Source organism: Leishmania infantum, chromosome 35 (genome assembly GCF_000002875.2).
Source record: "Leishmania infantum JPCM5 genome chromosome 35".
Lineage (NCBI taxonomy): Eukaryota > Euglenozoa > Kinetoplastea > Trypanosomatida > Trypanosomatidae > Leishmania > Leishmania infantum.
This window is the reverse complement of record NC_009419.2, coordinates 1,191,165-1,207,659: the sequence shown is the minus strand read 5'-3', so window position 1 is coordinate 1,207,659 and position 16,495 is coordinate 1,191,165. Positions and strand designations below refer to the sequence as shown.

At 58.4% G+C, this 16,495-nt stretch overlaps 4 protein-coding genes across 4 annotated transcripts; all 4 read left to right on the top strand.

The window, feature by feature from the left end:
* Positions 1-396: 396 nt before the first annotated feature.
* LINJ_35_3010 (conserved hypothetical protein) lies at positions 397-2,076 on the top strand (the record flags this gene model as incomplete). Its single annotated transcript, XM_001469066.1, has 1 exon — positions 397-2,076. The coding sequence occupies one exon, from the start codon at positions 397-399 to the stop codon at positions 2,074-2,076; it is 1,680 nt and encodes a 559-aa protein (XP_001469103.1).
* Positions 2,077-3,470: 1,394 nt separating this feature from the next.
* LINJ_35_3000 (conserved hypothetical protein) lies at positions 3,471-6,761 on the top strand (the record flags this gene model as incomplete). The annotated part of the gene is made up of 1 exon (XM_001469065.1): positions 3,471-6,761. One exon carries the CDS (start codon positions 3,471-3,473, stop codon positions 6,759-6,761), a length of 3,291 nt encoding a protein of 1,096 aa, XP_001469102.1.
* An 836-nt stretch (positions 6,762-7,597) lies between these two features.
* Positions 7,598-11,266, top strand: LINJ_35_2990 (conserved hypothetical protein; the record flags this gene model as incomplete). The annotated part of the gene is made up of 1 exon (XM_001469064.1): positions 7,598-11,266. One exon carries the CDS (start codon positions 7,598-7,600, stop codon positions 11,264-11,266), a length of 3,669 nt encoding a protein of 1,222 aa, XP_001469101.1.
* A 3,515-nt stretch (positions 11,267-14,781) lies between these two features.
* On the top strand, positions 14,782-16,410 carry LINJ_35_2980 (putative dolichol kinase; the record flags this gene model as incomplete). Its single annotated transcript, XM_001469063.1, has 1 exon — positions 14,782-16,410. The coding sequence occupies one exon, from the start codon at positions 14,782-14,784 to the stop codon at positions 16,408-16,410; it is 1,629 nt and encodes a 542-aa protein (XP_001469100.1).
* Positions 16,411-16,495: the final 85 nt, after the last annotated feature.

Genomic DNA, 16,495 nt, shown 5'->3' with positions numbered 1-16,495 from the left:
ACGTGCAACCACCTTGTCGTTACGCCGCTGGTCACTGCCTTTTGGTTCTCAGCGTGCCCTCTTCTCGTCTTTACCGCCTTTGTTTGTTCTAGGTTGGCTCGTGGCGACAGTGCCGCGCCGTAATAGGGGAGCGCCTTTCATTGGCTTTGAGTGCGCATGGGGCTACGACTCCATGAGAAAGGCACACGAAGCAGTTCTCCCCCGCCCCCTCACCACCACCTTGCCTTCGGTTTTTGTTTTTTGGCGGTGGCCCGTGCTGCTGCGTTCCAAAATCCTCCATCCGAGGGGCTTTGTGGTGCGAAACCCCACCCCTGTCGGATGCGCTTGTGGGTCTTTTTCCTTTCTCTTTTTCGTTTGTTGTTTTGCAGCGGTCGCTAATTTTCTAGAAGCGAAGCCATGGGGACCGTTATCGACGAGGGCTCCCAATTCCACGAGGTGAACGAGTCCTTCGTGAGATATCGCAAGAAGGAGACTGCCTTCACCTCCAAGTCAGAAATCTTCTACAACAAGGGCAACGAGCACAGCTGCATCAACTGCTTCCTCGTAATGCGGCTGGAGCGGCACGCGAGCGGGGAGGAGGTGGTAAAGATTTCCTGGTCCTACCCGTACACGCCGGCGACGTCGCTACTGAGATACCCGAATTTAGGCAAGTTCGCAATGGCAAACTCCGGCACCTCGTACACGGTGGACCAGCTTAGCTACACGTTTGTACTGACAGATAGCAAAGGCGTTCGCGAGTATGGACACACGACGGCCTTTGTGAACGGTGAGGCGGTTGTGACCATCTCTCCATACCCGTGGTGCAACTTCTTTTACCGACTCGCCTACCTGTTCGTCACAAATGGGCACGAGGGAGGACAGAAACTCGTGAAGGCTCTGTGCAAGTGCCCCACGCCGCCGTCGGGAGGCATGTTCAACACTCCGCTCGACCTTGGTTTGACTTTTAATCGCCCCTATGATCGCCTCTGCTCCTTCATCGACACGGCACCGCTCGACATGCTCTTCATTTTTCCTAACATGGACGATCTCTTCTCCGTTTTGGCGGACCTGATGTTGGAGAAGCACATCATCATCGTGGGCCCAAACTTCTCCATTGTGTCGAATGTCGTCATGTCGCTGCAGGCGCTGGTTGCACCGTTCGACTGGATGCACATTCTTATTCCAATTCTTCCAACCTCGCTGCTCGACGTGCTGGCCGCGCCCCCGCCGTACTTGGTCGGCATCCTCACGTCCCAGCTACCGCAAGTGGCGCGTGTACCACTCGACTCGGTCGTGGCCGTCCACCTCGGCCCCGGCGGCGTCTGCGAGCGCGTCGATTACCAGAACGAGACCCGAGATCATCTGCCGCACTCTGGCAAGCTCAGCGCGCTGCGGACAGGGCTGTCTATACTGCGGATGCGGCACCCAAAGGACCAGACGGTGCGCGACCTATGTAGCTTGTTTCTCACTTACTACGCCTCTCTCTTTGGCGAGATCGTGCTGAAGGGGAAGCGCGGGTACGAGCGCGACAAGAGGGTGCCGGGGAGCACGAGCGTTTTCTTTGAGAAGCTGCTTTGCACGCAGAGCTTCACAATCTTGAGCGAGGAAGTCAAGAGAGCGCTCGAATCCCCCAACTCTAATGACTGGATGGACAACGAGTTCATCGTCGCCGCGGTGCGCGGACAGCGGGACATGTTCCCGATGCACTACGAGGCCCTTGTTCGGGAGGAGAAAAACGGTGGCGGGTTTATTGAGAAGTACGAGGACTGTTTCGGTAGTAAGGAGAGCTTCAATGGCTTTACAGCTGCCGTGCACGGCTTTGGTGGCCATCCGCTGGGCGTTGGACGCCTCTTCATTAGGTGCTTGTGCTCCCGCTGGTGCGGCTCCGACTTGTCGGAAGAGAACGACGACAGTTACTACCCGGGTCGCCGCATGGGGCAGGCGATTCTGCAGCACCGCTACTATTCCTCCTCAGGCGAGGCCCCTGTAATCACCAACGAAATGATGATTGAGGTGCCGTCGACGCATGCGTCGGCGCCGGAGGGCGCGCGCGAGTTCGAGGTGTCCGTTCATGCCATGACGTCATCGCCCACCTAGACATGGCCTGTCGAGTGCTTCCCTTGTTGAGGGTAACGGTGATCACATCCCTGCGAGACAGGTGTCCTTGCGGGTGGGAAGCATTGCCTGCCCGCCGACACAAACGGACTAAGCGCCGTTTTCACGTTACATGCGTGTGCGCGCTCGACGGAGTGGCGATATTGTTTCGTTTTTCTTTTGTTTTTAGTTGCCCCCTTCTGTGTGTGTGGTGGTAAGACAGAGACAGACGTTTTGCGTTCTTCGTCTGCGCCCACCCTGTCGCTGTTTTTTTTTTTTTTCAGTGATGTCCTCTGAGAGTGTCGATGTCTGTGATGCGTTCATAGGCGCACGTTCGAGTACGCTCACAAGTGAGCTGTGCACATAATGGAAATGTTCTTCGCGTGCCTTCCGTTCTGCCATGGCTGTTTGTTAGCTTGTTTGGCTCCCCTTTTTTCGGTATGTAGGTGTGGTGCGATGTTGTGTACAATATGTCTCTCCCTCTCTCTGTGTCCTCCGCGTTCCCTCTCCGTTTCTGGAGTGCTGTGTCATGTGGGCCCACGTGGAAGGCAGCTCCACCCTCCCCCGGGCTGGAAAAAAAAAGGTTACTTTCATTTTTGCAGCGTCTCTAATCTTGCGAGGTGTATTATTCCGTCGTCGTAGCGGCTGCTGGGTGTCGTTGTTGGTATGCCTTACCTGTTCCGTCAAGCATCTTTTTCTCTTGCCTCTCTCTCTCTCGCTAGCACACGCTCCCCCCCCCTCCTTCCCTCGCCTTTTTCCTCTTTTTGTTGTTCTGCGTCTTACCCCGTTTTCACCTTCACAGTCTTGCTTTGACTCCTCACCATCTTGAGTATCTCCGTCCTATGAAAGAACATAGAGACAACAAAACGAAAGGGCAAATCCCCCCCCCAACAAAAGAATTGAGGGCCGGTTCACCTCTTGTTTCTATGCGTGGGGTTCTGCAACCCCTCATCTTCTCTAGAGCCGACTGTTTGCTCGTCCACGCGCCGTAGGTGTTGCAGGTTGGGATGAGCTACCCAGTCGTTAAAATCGCGTTTGAATCTCACGCAGCGGTTCTCGCTGACCGACCAAAGTGGCGCCGTAAAAAAAAAGGGAAGCACTACTGCTGTTCGCAAAGACATGCAACTCGAGAGAGTGCCAACGTTAAATTCGTGTGGCTGGTCGGTTGCAATGCACCACCCCCTTTCCCTAGCACACTTTATGTCTGGTGTGGCGGTTCACGCCGCGACCATGGCATGCACACGCACCTGTCGCCACGCTGGCTGCATCTTCACGTTTTGACCTCTGACTGAACACCTTCTACCTCCTCGGCCCTCAATCTCTTCCTTTCGCAAATTGCCCATTGCAGCCACCAGCGCACTCCATCATTGAAGAGCTGAGTCCGCGCTGCATTGAGGATGCCGCGCGCTTTCTGCTTTGCTGCGCAGGTGCTCCTGACTAGGCGGCTACGCGGCGGAAGCCCTTTGCGCGCATCCGTGCGCTCTCTGCTCAGCTCGTCCAGCACGACCGCTGCTGTCACGTCGTCTGGCACAGCAATGGTTGGACTCGAAGGTGCTCGCCACTACGCCATCCTCGCAGCTTCGAGCACTTTGTTGCGCGCTCCGGCCTCGGGATCGGCGTCGCACTACCGACCCTTCTCGAGTGAAGATGAGGCGGCGCTGGCTTCTGTGCTGTCGAGCAAGCCGCGCCATGTCGCGCGCCACATCCGACAGTCGATGCTCTACTCGCGGCGCCGCATCGCCCAGTTCCGGAACGCCGTGACGTACCTCATGATTTCACTTCAATCGAAGCTGCAGCGCCAAGAGATGCGGCCCGAGGACGCCACCGCGATCATGGAAAGCCTTATGCGTGAGTGCGTCGACCTCCGTCAGGGCGACATGGCTCACCTTCTCTTTCGCGCTGCTATTCGGTTTCGCAAGTATGGGCTCAAGATCAGTTTCCCGTTTGTGCGGTACCTGTACGAGTCCTACAAGCGAGAGAGCGCCAAGGAGCTGATGCGCAGCATGGCCGAGGAGCTAAAGACGCAGGACGAAATGAAAGTGCTGGCGGTGCTGGCGTATCAGTTCAGTGGCCAACGAGACGAGAGCGTCGCCTTGTGGGAGACGGTGCCGAAAGAAAAGGTTACTACAAACGACTACTGTGCCGTGCTGGACGGTATGGGGATGACCGGCTGCTTCAACGACGTCGTCGACTTCGCCGAGCAAGTGATCAAGGACGTCATCGCAAAGCGGCGGCATGGCATCGACCTGCACGCCGTGGTGTCGCACGCGACAATCGCGAGTCGCGGCAGCAGTGCCGCTCTGCACTCTGTCGTCCGCCTTGCGAAGGACCACCAGCTCACTCTCTCCGACAGCGCCGTCGGCGCACTTGCACGGTCGCGACTGCAGGAGAGGAGCGTGACGTCGATGGCGGATGTGTACAAGGTCGAGGCGGCACTGTGTGCCGAGCTCAACCGCGTGTCGCTGGGAATGGCGGGTGACTCCGCTATCATCGCGAAGTCGAGCGAGCTCATGGCGCGCAACCACGAAACGGGCGATGACGTGATACTGCAAAAGGTGGGGCACCTCCGCCGCATGGTGGAGGACGCCATCACGAATGACGCGATGGACGACCTCCCTCCTCTCTTCGCGTCGTCGCTGCTCCGCGGCTTCGGCGTTTTGGGGCGATTTGAGGAGATGCGCCAGTGCTTTGATCTCCTCGACAAGGCCGGCGCCGTGAAGGACCACAAACTCTACGATGAGATGCTGCGATGGTACGCCCACGCGTACAATGTCAAAGAAGTAATCGCCCTGAAAGAAGAAATGACCCGCAAGGAGGTGTACCACACGACGCAAACGTACCAGAACGTCTTTCGTGTCCTGGACCGTTACTATCCCCGGCTCGTGGAGAAGTATCTGGCAGAGATGCGCGGCCGAGGCATGCAGGTGGACGGCTCCATGTACCCGACACTGGTGCGCGTGTTTCATGCGCTCAGCGACCACGCCAAAGTCGAGGAGCTGTTCCGAGAGGCGAAGCGGAAGGCGGAGAAGGGGGCCACGTACAACATGAGTCCGTCGCTCATTGTGCAAATGCTCCGCTGCTACCCAAAGGACATCGTCCGCGGCGACGCGATCGTGCGTGACGCCGAGCAGTACGGCCTCCTCGTCAACGAGACAGTGCAGGCAGAGGTGCTGAATTACTACGCAATGAACGACCGGCCCGACGCGATGGAAGCCTTCATGGCGCGGCTACCATACAAGACGGCGAACGTGTACCGTGTGCTGCTGCGCAATGCGACGCAGCACCGCAACCGCGGGCAGTTCAACGCTGTCTTGAAGGAGATGGAGACGAAGCAGGTGCCGTTGAATGAGCGGCTCTTCAGCGTCATCGTGACTTCGCTGGCCCACTTCCAGGACAGGGAAGGGGTCCGCGAATACGTGCATAAGGCGCTAGGGAGCAACCAGATCCACACGCCACTCTTTTTCGCCGACGTCGCGTCGGCGTTCGAGAGACTCGGCGACGCAGACGCGGTGGACCAGTGCTGGGCGGGCCTTCTCGAAAGCAAGATGACTGTGACGATGCCGGTGTACAATCGCTTCCTTGACGTGTACATGACGCTCAACAACATGGCGAAAGTTCAGGAAATTTTGAACACAATGATGAAGCTGGTGCCGCCGAATCCGGTGACGGCCACGACGGTGGTGGACATGCTGGGTAAGATGGGGCGCCTGACCGAGATGGAGGCGATCCTCGATGAAATGTCCAAGTCTACAAACGCTGTGCCGACGCTGGTTACGTACCACCAAGCCATGAACGCTTACGCAAAGTGCGGGGACGTGGCCAAGATGGAGGCCGTGCGCGAAAAGCTGAAGCTGGAGGGCTTTCAAGAGAACGCCGTGACATACAACATTTTGTTCGAGGGCTACGGCCGGGCAAAGCGGTTCGAGCACCTGCTGGAGCTTGTGGAGGAACGCAAGGAGCGTGGGATTCCGATGGAGGAGTTCGGCTACGTTGTGCTGCTTAACACGTACGCCCGGGCCCGCATGCCCGCCGAGGCCGAGGCACTGGTGGATGAAATGGTGAGTGGCAGCACCGTCGTCTTGAGCAGTCGCTTGCTTGCCACCGTCGCGTCCACCTTCAGTCACATCGGCAACGCCGAGCAGATGCAGCGGTACATCTCGTTGCTGCTCTCGCACCCCGATTGCCGGGTGCGAGACGTCGAGTCTGTGTACAGCATCTACGCGCGCTTGAGAGACACCGTCAAGTTGCAGGAGCTGCTGGACGCTGCAAATCTGCCGAAGACCCCCCTAATCTACAATACCTGCGTCAGCGCTTTTGCCCGCGCTGGCGAGCATGCGAAAGTGGCGTTTCTTTTGACCGAGATGGAGAAGCAGGGATTCGCCTTGAGCCGCAACACGAGCATCATTCTGAGTAGTCTGCTGCTCAAGGCGGGCAAGCTGGAGCTGGCACAGACAGTGCTGAAGTGGAAGGGGCTGACTACAGCAGACGTGGAGTCGGGCAGGGGCGCTTCCACCAATGGCGCAGCGGCGTTTTCGTCGCCCGCACATGGCGACACTCCCTCGTTCCCTTCGGCGGAGGAGGCCGGCGAAGTGGATGCCGAAGAAGCAGACCTATTGCTGCGAGACATGGATGACCACATGGTTGGCCGCACCCACGACGTCGAGAGCGACGAGCCCATGTGCAGGTGATGGGGACAGAGGTGTCGCTGTCGAGGCGGATGTGGAGCGGGGAGGGGGTGGGGATCGGCAAGCGGTAAAGGCTTACCGGTTTTTTTTTTGAAGAAGCGGCGCGCATTCGTTGTTTGGACAGCGGTGTGGGTCTCCTTTGATGTCCGTCCACGTTTTACGCAAGCATAGCTCCCGTGCTCTCGAGCGCTATCTGGTTATGGTTTCTTGTGGTGAACACCCTCACAGATGCCACTAGCTATTCGATCAGCGTTTCCCTTGCGGAAGCCTGCGGGTATCAGGCGTTTTTGTGCTGTCTGTGCTGAGGCAGTCGATGTCACACCGAGGTGACGTTCGGCGGCGCAAGTGGATCCTTGCGCGTTGAGCTTTCGTGCACTTGCGGACACCACGGGGGCGCAATGGCGCAGCTTGCTCGCATCATTGTCTTCGATTGACAAGCTGAAGACACTGATTTTTTTTTGTGTTGTTGATGGGGCCCCCCCCCCACGGTCTCAGGAGCCGCCGATCTTCACACAGCCGCAAAACTACCGACGCCCCTCCTCTACTCTCTTCGCTCCTTTTACCAGACCTCCCTCCAACCCCCCCCGACAGCCCCGCACTGTGTACTCTTGTGGATAGCTGCTCCCGTTCTCGCTTTTTTCTTTAGCTGCTTGCTTTCTTGCTTTGGTAGGCACTGCGCAGAGTCGATCTAGTTCAAAGAACCGCCGCGCGGTGCCAGCTGTGACTCCTTTCTTTGTGCGCGCGGCCGTGCTGCTGGTGTGCGCCCCTCGCTAAGCACAGAACAGACCACAACAGCGAAGCACAGGTGCTCTCACGGTCCATTTGGTTTGTCATAATCAATGAGAAGCGAGCCGAAACCGGCAGAGGCGGCGCCTCCACAGGCCTCGATAGAGGAGCACGAGCCGGCACCTTCAGCTTTCTCCGAGTCGACTGATGACGAGGCAGCGCTGCCGCGTAAGAAGCAAAAGAAAGTGAGCAAGGTGACGCAGAAGATCAGAGTGGTCGACGGCAGCGTTGACGTGCGAGTGCAACACACGAACGACGACAGCGTCGTCAGCAAGCGCTCTGCCGTGGCACACAAGTACATCCGCGACAAGTTTCTGCGACATTTTGTAAAGAAGCCGTCACGGCGCTCGCCGCTGGTCAACCGCGGCTACTACCTGCGCATGGCGGTGATGACAGATCTTGTAGTTCGACTCGTCCAGAGCTATCTGGAAGCCCCGGAGCGACGAGCCGCAGTCTACGAGGGCGCACCGCGCCCTCCGCCTGTTCAGGTTCTCTCCTTGGGAGCTGGCTATGACACGCTGGCTTTCCGACTCCTGCTAGACTCTGTAGACATTCTTAATGTCGATGGAAAACGACCTGGCGTGCCAGCGTCTTCGTCGTGCCCGTCGCCGTCCACACCCGTTTCCTTTGCCGGAGGGGAGGTGCTTTTCATAGACGTGGACTTCTCCGCAGTGCTAAAGTCGAAAGCAGCACTCATGGCTGCCGCCCCTCCGGAGACCTTCCCGGCAGACTGGCATATGATGCCGCAGAGCGAGGAATGCCCGATTCGCAGTCCTCACTACGCCGCCGTTGGTGTCGATCTCCGCATCGCCTCGGCGGAGCTGCTGCCGCGTCTCCAGCAGCACGGCCCCGCCGGGTTCGCGGCGACGAACCCAACCATCATCTATGCTGAGTGTGTCATGCAGTACATGCCGCGTGAGGATGCGGCGCAGCTGCTCGCGCTCCTCGCCGCAAGTTTCCCAAATGCCGTCTTCATGGCGTATGACCAGGTATCACCTCTCGACAGTTTCGGCCGTGTCATGCAACACTCGTTGCGCCAAAAGAGCAGCCCGCTGTTGGGCATTCACGCTTGCCCGGACGGGGCGCACATGACGCGCCGTGCATACGCGGCAGGCATGCGTCGCGCGTGGTGGGGAAACTTCTACCGCATCTCGACCTTTTGCTTGTCTGGCGCGGAACTGAAGCGGGTGGAGGCCCTGGAGGACTTTGACGAACTCGAAGAGTGGAGCGAGATGTGCGAGCACTACGGCGTTACCATGGCAGTCACGCCCGCGGCGTGGGACTCGGTAGCCACGAACGGCTGTGCTGCCCACACAGCCTTTGTGGAGTACTCGGTTGATGGTGTGGCATGCAGCAAGGGTAGTGAGTCTCTGCCACAAAGCGCGGAGCGGTTCAAGGTCGAGCTGCACAACTGGCCTTCGGGGCGCTACGGGTTCGAGGGCTGGGGCAACGGCGGCGTGGCAGTCGAGCCTCTAGCCAACGGTGACCGTCTCCTCGTCTCCTTTGGTGGCTTTGCCGCGGGTAAGCAACACCAGCGCGTCAGTACCGTGTACGTGCACAGTCTGCAAGAGGGGGAGCTGCGTGTCGTTGTCGCCAGCGAGGACAGCGAGGGCACGACGACAGCTGGACCAACTGCCCGCGCAGCGCATCCCCCACCGTTGGTGTTTCACACCTTCTCTCGCGTGGCCCCGCGCACGTTCCTCGTTTGGGGCGGCCGCACGAATCCGTCTACGCCGTCCAACGACGCCTTTTTGCTCACTCTCGATGTGCCGTGCACGGTTGGCCTAGGCACTACCGTTACGGCGCGCTGGAGGGCGCTGAGCGTACACTGTGACAACGGACGCTGGTGCTGCCCATCCCCTCGCTATCGCCACAGCATGGTGAGTCTCGGCAGCACGGGAGATGAGGCGACACTTCTGCTGGTGGGCGGCAAAGCTGCGGGCGCCAACGCCGCGGCGGCGCTGGAGTGCTTCCGCGTTACTGTGTGCATGCGCCGCCTCAGCATCTCCTACGAGGCACTGGACTGCGCCGCGGCGAGCGGCCTTTCGCCGCCTCCGCTGCACTCGGCCGCAGCCACAGCACTCTCGTCCGACACAGTACTTGTCTCCGGCGGGGTCCTGCTGGGGCAGGATGCGTGCAATCCGCATCTGTGGCAGCTGCGGCTTTCCACGAAGGAGTGGTCCCGCGTGCCGGTGTGGCTTGGTGAAGGCCGCTACTCCCACTCTCTGACTCCCGTCACTGTGAACCACCAGGACTACCTCCTCGTGCTGGGGGGCAGCAGCTGGACGGAGAAATCCCGCGTGCCGCCAGCTCTGCTAGTCCCACGTTCTCTCCTCAGTAGCAGCACAGGCGGTGAAGCTGCGGCAGCCGTTGCCGTCACGGTGTCGCTCCCAACAGATGCGCCATGGTGGTCGCGCCATTCCTGCGTTGCCCTCGGCGAAGGTGTGGTAGGTGTAGTTGGTGGCGGCTATACTTGCTTCTCCTTTGGCACCTTCGCCGCAAAGCCGAAGCTGCTCTGCCTCGGTGACGCTGTCGATGAGAACGCGTGGCGCTCGATCACTGCACCAACTGCCAACGCGAATGTGGGGCAGGGCGTCGGCGCCACAACCTCCACTGCACACGAGCCCGCGTACTCGTACGACGAACTCCTCTCGAAGCCGTGGTCCGCCGTGCGTGAGGTGATGCACTACAGCGCAGCCGCGTTTCTGGAGGCAGCTACTGCGGCCGCGCAGCCCGTCGTGTTCCGCAACGTCCCTCTTGGCTCGTGTCTGTCCAACTGGGGCTCCTCAGCGTACTTAAAAGAGGCCGAAGGGAACTCTACGGTGTCGGTGCACGTGAGCGAGGGGTCGCCGCGGCTGGACTTTGTGCGCAAGAACTTTGCCTTCCGTCACGTGACGCTAGCGCAGCTGGTGCAGCACGTCGAGGACGCGACAAAGCGCTTTCGCACGACCCGTGGGACGCCAAGGGAGACGTGGTACTACCGCTCCGTTGCGGCTCACATGAAGAACGAGCGCTCCAACTTGTGGACGGACTTCCCGGCACTGGGCACGGACTTTGTGCTACCACCTGGCGCGAAGGAGTACATTGGGCCACGGCTGCATCAGTCCTGCTTGCGCATGAGTGCCCCGCCGCTGCAGCTTTGGACGCACTATGACGCGCTGGACAACGTCCTCTGCCAAATTGTCGGCACGAAGCGTGTGGTTCTGTTCCCGCCGAGCGAGTACAACAATCTGTACGTGACGGGCAGCTCCTCGGCGGTACTGAATGTGGACGCGCCGGATCTCGTGCGCTACCCTCGCCTTATTGCAGCCTGCAAAGCAGCGCAGGTGGTTGTCCTGCAACCAGGCGACATGCTCTTCATCCCTGCGATGTGGTTTCACCAAATTACGACGCTGTTGCCGGACGCGGAGGCCGCGGAGAGTGCTGAAGGGACGGCGATGGCCCCATATAACATGAGCGTCAACGTCTTCTATCGCCATTTCAGCGACACGGCCGTCTACGATCCGAAGGACCTCTACGGGAACAAGGACATATTGGCAGTGACGCGCATTCGCCAGGACCTGCAATCGGCTGTGTGCGACGTGCTGAGCAAGGTGCGTCTCACACCGGCCATCGACGCCCCACACGTGCCGTCCAACTACGTCGAGTTCGCGGTGCGGCATTTTCTGCAGGACCTAGAAAGGAACGTGGCAGCGGTGGCAGATGCGCAGCGCGGCACGTGAACGTTCCTTGACACTCAGACGCCTGGACGGCGGTCGTTGCAGAAGAAGAAGGGAGGCACCGCCACCTCGTCACACGCTGGACCGCACTCCTCCCCGTGTTCCTCTGCCGCATGGCCTCGCTTCGTACTCCTCGCGCTGTACCTCTCTCCGCCGTCCCCTCTCCTTTCTCGGCGTGTTAAATTAAGCAAAGGCCAATGACGCCAACGTTTAAGACGGTGTCCTCTTCTTGTTTTGCGCCGGTGTCGGTGGCTGTTGTTGCGTCGGTATGGAGAGGAGACTCCTTCCCCTCTCCCCCTCTTCCCAGCTCTTTGTCTCTCCCTCCCTCCCTCCGAGCACGCCCATGCCTGGGGAGCCGACGTCCTTCGAAGCGGAAATGAGAACTGAGATGACAAAAGACGTCGACCCACGTGTGGCTGTCCATGGGAGGCTAACCGACGGTATATAGACGCCTCTACCCGCCACGTCGATCTCTTCGTCGTCTCCGGCACTGTACATCGACAAGCCATCGCTCTCGTCGCTTGTATGTGCCTCTGCACAGAGCCGGCCTGACCTTCCATCGGCTCCTTCTGCTTAGACTTCTAGGTGATGCCTGCACACGCCGTCGTCTGTAAATGCATGCGCGCGGGGGTGCTCATCGGCGTGTGAATACAGCTCCCTACCTTCTCGTCCCGTTCTGGCACATTTGTTTCTCCCCTCCCTCTCTCGCTGTCGGCTCACACGTGTCTCTCTGTCTCAATGCTCACTCCAGTTGAGGTGCCTTCTTGCGCACACATCTAGGCACCGCTGCTCTCCGGCTCCTCCTTCTCCCTCTCGATGTCTTCGCAGCACATGCGCCGTTTTTGCAGTGGCTGTATGTACAGAAAAGCGCACGCACTAACGTTTGCAGAGGCGGTTGCACCTCCAATTGCGCTCGGCAGGTGACTCTCTGCCTTGAGAGCCAGAGCTCTTCTTTTCCCTGGATCGAAGCGCCTCTCCTCTCTGTTTCGAGTGCAGTCTCCACACCAGTGAGGGCAACCGCACAGGCACACACTGCCTGTCTGTCTGTCTGCCTCTTCCATCCGTCCACTTTCCTCGTCTTCTTGGCTTCTCACGTCACGTCGGTGACGTATGGTTTGCGCGCAGGCCCTTCTGCGTTTCTATCTTTTGCGCAGGGTTTCGGGTGCAAAGGTCATCTTGTCGTGCTCACCATGTGCGAAGCCAGTAAAGTAAGATGGAAAGAGAAGAGGCGCAACGTTGTTTGCCGCGTTGCTCCTTTTTGGCCCTGGAATGTGTCACACACTTCTGTCGTCGCATCGTCGAGCTGCCCCAATCGTGCGATTGGTTTGTGTGGCTGTCTGGGTTCGGTGTGCCGGTGTCTATGCAGGAGTGGGTGGGAGTGTCCGTGGGATTATCTACCTCCATCGTTTTGGGCTCGTTTTATTCCTCTTTTATCTTGACCTCGCCTTCCTCGCGCCCCCTTTCCTCTGTCGCTACGCACATCTCGCTTTCGCTATTGGCGTCGTCCATCGGTTCTTGCTACGGACGCATTGTTCGTCCTTGTCGACATCTTTGCCTGAGCAGTGTGTGTCGTTGTCTTCTCACGCACCACCTCACCTGCGCAGGCGCCATCGTCCCCTCCCTTGCTTTGTCGTTGCTTTGTTCTGGTGCTTCGTCACAGGTGCAGCACGCTGCCTGCCACATCTGCTCTATCCCTCTCTTCCCTGGTGCCCTCCTGCCGCTTGCAGCGACCGCATCGTTCGGTGTCTTCGTTTTTCTTCATGGTCCTATCGGGTGCCTTGATTTCTACCGCCCTTCGTCTTGAAATTGCCTCTCTTCTCAATCCACGGTTTTCGCGATGGCGCGCAGCAGCATAGACGGTGTAAGACTACGGTGGAAACAACGACAGAAGAAAGGAGAAGGGGCGCCACAAGTGACGTGCATCCAGCTTGGGCAGAGGTGGACGGAGGCTCGCGTGGGATCGTACTGTCAGTGAGCCGCAGCGATGGCGACCACGCAGCGCCACTCACCCCCACTCTTCCTCTCTCACACCTTCTCATTCCCTTTGTTACCCAATGACATTCAGGCCTGCTGCATCTTTTTCACAGCTCGAGATCCACCGATGCCGCACTGGCACGCCTCTTTGCGGGCTCTCTACCTCCACTTACGTGTTGTCTTTACCACCGATCAAGCACTCTCCCCTGCGCTCCTCTGTTCCTGCGTGCGTGCGTGAGTGTGCGTGTGTGTTCGCACGTTCCCCTTCTCTGCTCGTACCCCTAGCTTTCCAACGGAGACCGAGGTACCCTTCTCACGAGGACGCACTGTGGACTTTGTGCAAGCGCGCCTTTGATGTTCGCTTTTCGATATCTATTTTGATGTGAAGGAAAGAGGGGGGAGGATGGACGCAAAACAATGTGGTGGTGCGGAAGGAGTCAACGTACTCTCCGCCATCCACGCGATATCCTTCACCAGCCATTGATGCTCTCCTTATCCCCTGTTGTGTTCTTCCGCTCATGCTCGATGTCGAGGGATCGAGTCATCCTAGATGTTTCGCCTCTCCCGTACCCCTCTTTCTCTGCCCCCCCCTCCACCCGCCTTCTTGCGTACCCACCACGACGGGGGAGATCCCCTCTTGAGGTGAAGAACAAGGAATGAGGGGAGGGTGATACGTCGGTCCACCTACTCGCGGGTGGTGTTATCCGATGATGCCTTGAAAACAACAGAACTCTCATGGACCGCTTTGGCAGCGCTGTGCAGTATCGAGAGTGCCAGTGGGGAGGAGGATACCAGATTGGTGGACTTCTCCACGGAAACAGGAAGCTCGCCAGATGCGAGGACGAGTTTGGAGCCATGCAGTCGAATGCGTTGTGCTTCTCGTTTCACATTACTCTCTTTCTCCCCCATGTATCTCTCTGCGCGTTGAACTCCGCCAGGCGCGCAATCCGTTTGGGCACCAGCACTCTCGCCCACCGTCCCGGCCTGTTTTCTGAATTCATTGCCTCTGCGCGTGTTCATCTCTCTTGCCTTTTTCCGCTCCGTTTTTCTCTTTTTGTTTCACTTTTTCAGTGTTCTCATTTGCGCTTCTTGAGTCGAGAGCTGTTGTGTACGGCATCCTAGGGGGCAGCCGAAAGCAACGCCGCCACACACCCGTGACAGGCGTCCGACGTCTTGCGTTGCCTGTGTGTCGGTGCTCGTTGTCTTTATCGCTCTTCTGCCTAAAACTTGTCGAGTATTTTTTTTTTCGTGGTCTGCGTCCGTACGCACACATCCTTGATCGCATTACACACATACGCACTCGCTGACCGACGCCACCGTACAGACGAGCAGTCGCACGTACAATTTGAATGAAGTATCCCATGTATTTTCGCAAGTCGCCCGCGGCGGACGCGAAGAATTCTCCGTTGAGTTCGCGTCCTGCGGCGGAGGCGGACGCGAACGCAGAGCGTCCTCGGAGGCGAACCGAAATCTCTTACTCATCAACACTGTTGTTGATGTGGGCGTTTTTGCTGGCGCATGTCTCGTGGAAGGCGCATTTTCGAATGCAGGCGGGCAGCATTCTTGTTCTCTGCACTGTGGCCCTCACGTCGGAGCACGGCGAAAGTCGGCTGCTGATGCCGCTCATTTTCTTGTCCGAGCGCTGCCTCGATCACGCGATGAATCTCGGGCACTCGCCGATTCTGTTTTATGCTTCGACACTGCTCTCCTACCTGTCTTTGGTCGCTGCAAAGGCCGAGAGGCGGGGGAAGTCGCCGCGTGACCGCAACGTAGTCGCCGAGACGGTCCTCTACGCCGTCGTCGGCTTGGCGGTGGTCTTTTTCATTGTGCAGGATAGGGTCATATCCCTCGGCGGCATCGCGTACGTCTTGTCAGGATATATTTTCTTTCTGAAGATGTTGCCCGTCATTGGCGACAACGAGGCCATCCTCATCGGCTCCCTTGTTGGCTTTTACTTCTGCGACATTTGCGTCAACAACAACCTTAGCTTCGACGGTGGTCGTGAGTCGGTGTTGTCGCTGAACGCGCCGGGGTACCGGACGTCGTACACGCACATTGCGAGTCGCGGCGTGATTCTGTGCGCTATCTACATTGTCATACTCGTCTCCGTTCTTTCGAGATGGTGTCTCATCCCGACAAACAAAAACTCCAAATCGTCGCGCCGTCGCGTGAGCCGAAAGCGCATCAGCATCGTCTTCTGGGTGTCGAACGCGGTGGTCGGGGCCATGCTGGCCCTTCTCATTAGTTACCAGTTTCGCGAAAACGTTCTTCGCTGGCTCTTTGCCTACTTTGTCTCTAGCCGCTTCCGCATGTGGACACTCGTATGCTGGTTTACGCTGCTGCCATTTGCAGTGTACCTCGTGGACGTGCTATCTATGCAGCTTCGGCCATCAGTGCGTCGTAAGCTGTTCCACTTCATCGGCGTCGTCGCTTTCACTCCGGCGACGATGATTGATCCGCCATTCATGGCATTCGCGTTATCCACCGCTATCAGCTTATGCGTCTTGGTGGAGGTGGCGCGATACTACAATGTGTACGGCTCTGAGTGCATATCGCGCTTCATGTCTCGCCACATAGACGACCGCGAGCACATCGACGGCGTCGTGCGCACCCACATTTACCTCCTCCTTGGCTTTGGCATCTCTCTGATGATGCGCTGCAGGCAATTGTCCATCGATGGCCCGCCGGTCCCAGCCATCATCGAGCTCTCCATCAACATGATTCCAGGCGTTGTTTCGCTTGGCATCGTGGACGCGTGCGCGGCCATCACCGGGAGCTCGTTGTTTCTGAGCTCCCGACGTACGCTTGGACGATACCTAAAGAACGGGCTCTTCACAGAGCGCGCTAACGCGTCCATTACGCACAAGACGACTACCGGCACCCTGGGAGGACTTGTGTGTGGCTTGGTTTTCTGGGGCGTGATTCTCGCGATCGCTGAGGTGCCCATCACAGGCCCTGCGTTCTATTCGTTTACCATGATTGCCGTGTGCACTCTGACCGAGTGCTTCATGGACGGCGTCGACAACCTGCAGCTGCCTATGGTCGTGCTAGGAGCCGTGAACAACCTGTTCGCACTGCTGTTACCGGTGGAGGGTTTGTGGGTAAACCCTGCCATCACACGGCCAAACCCCACAACAGCGAGATCGATGGCCAATGCCTTAACATCGCCGTGAAAGAGCTTCCCTTCCCCCGTTTCGGACTCTTGATAAAGTTGGATGTTACAGCGCTTCAGCGCTTGTGCTGTCTTTTCACCGTTTT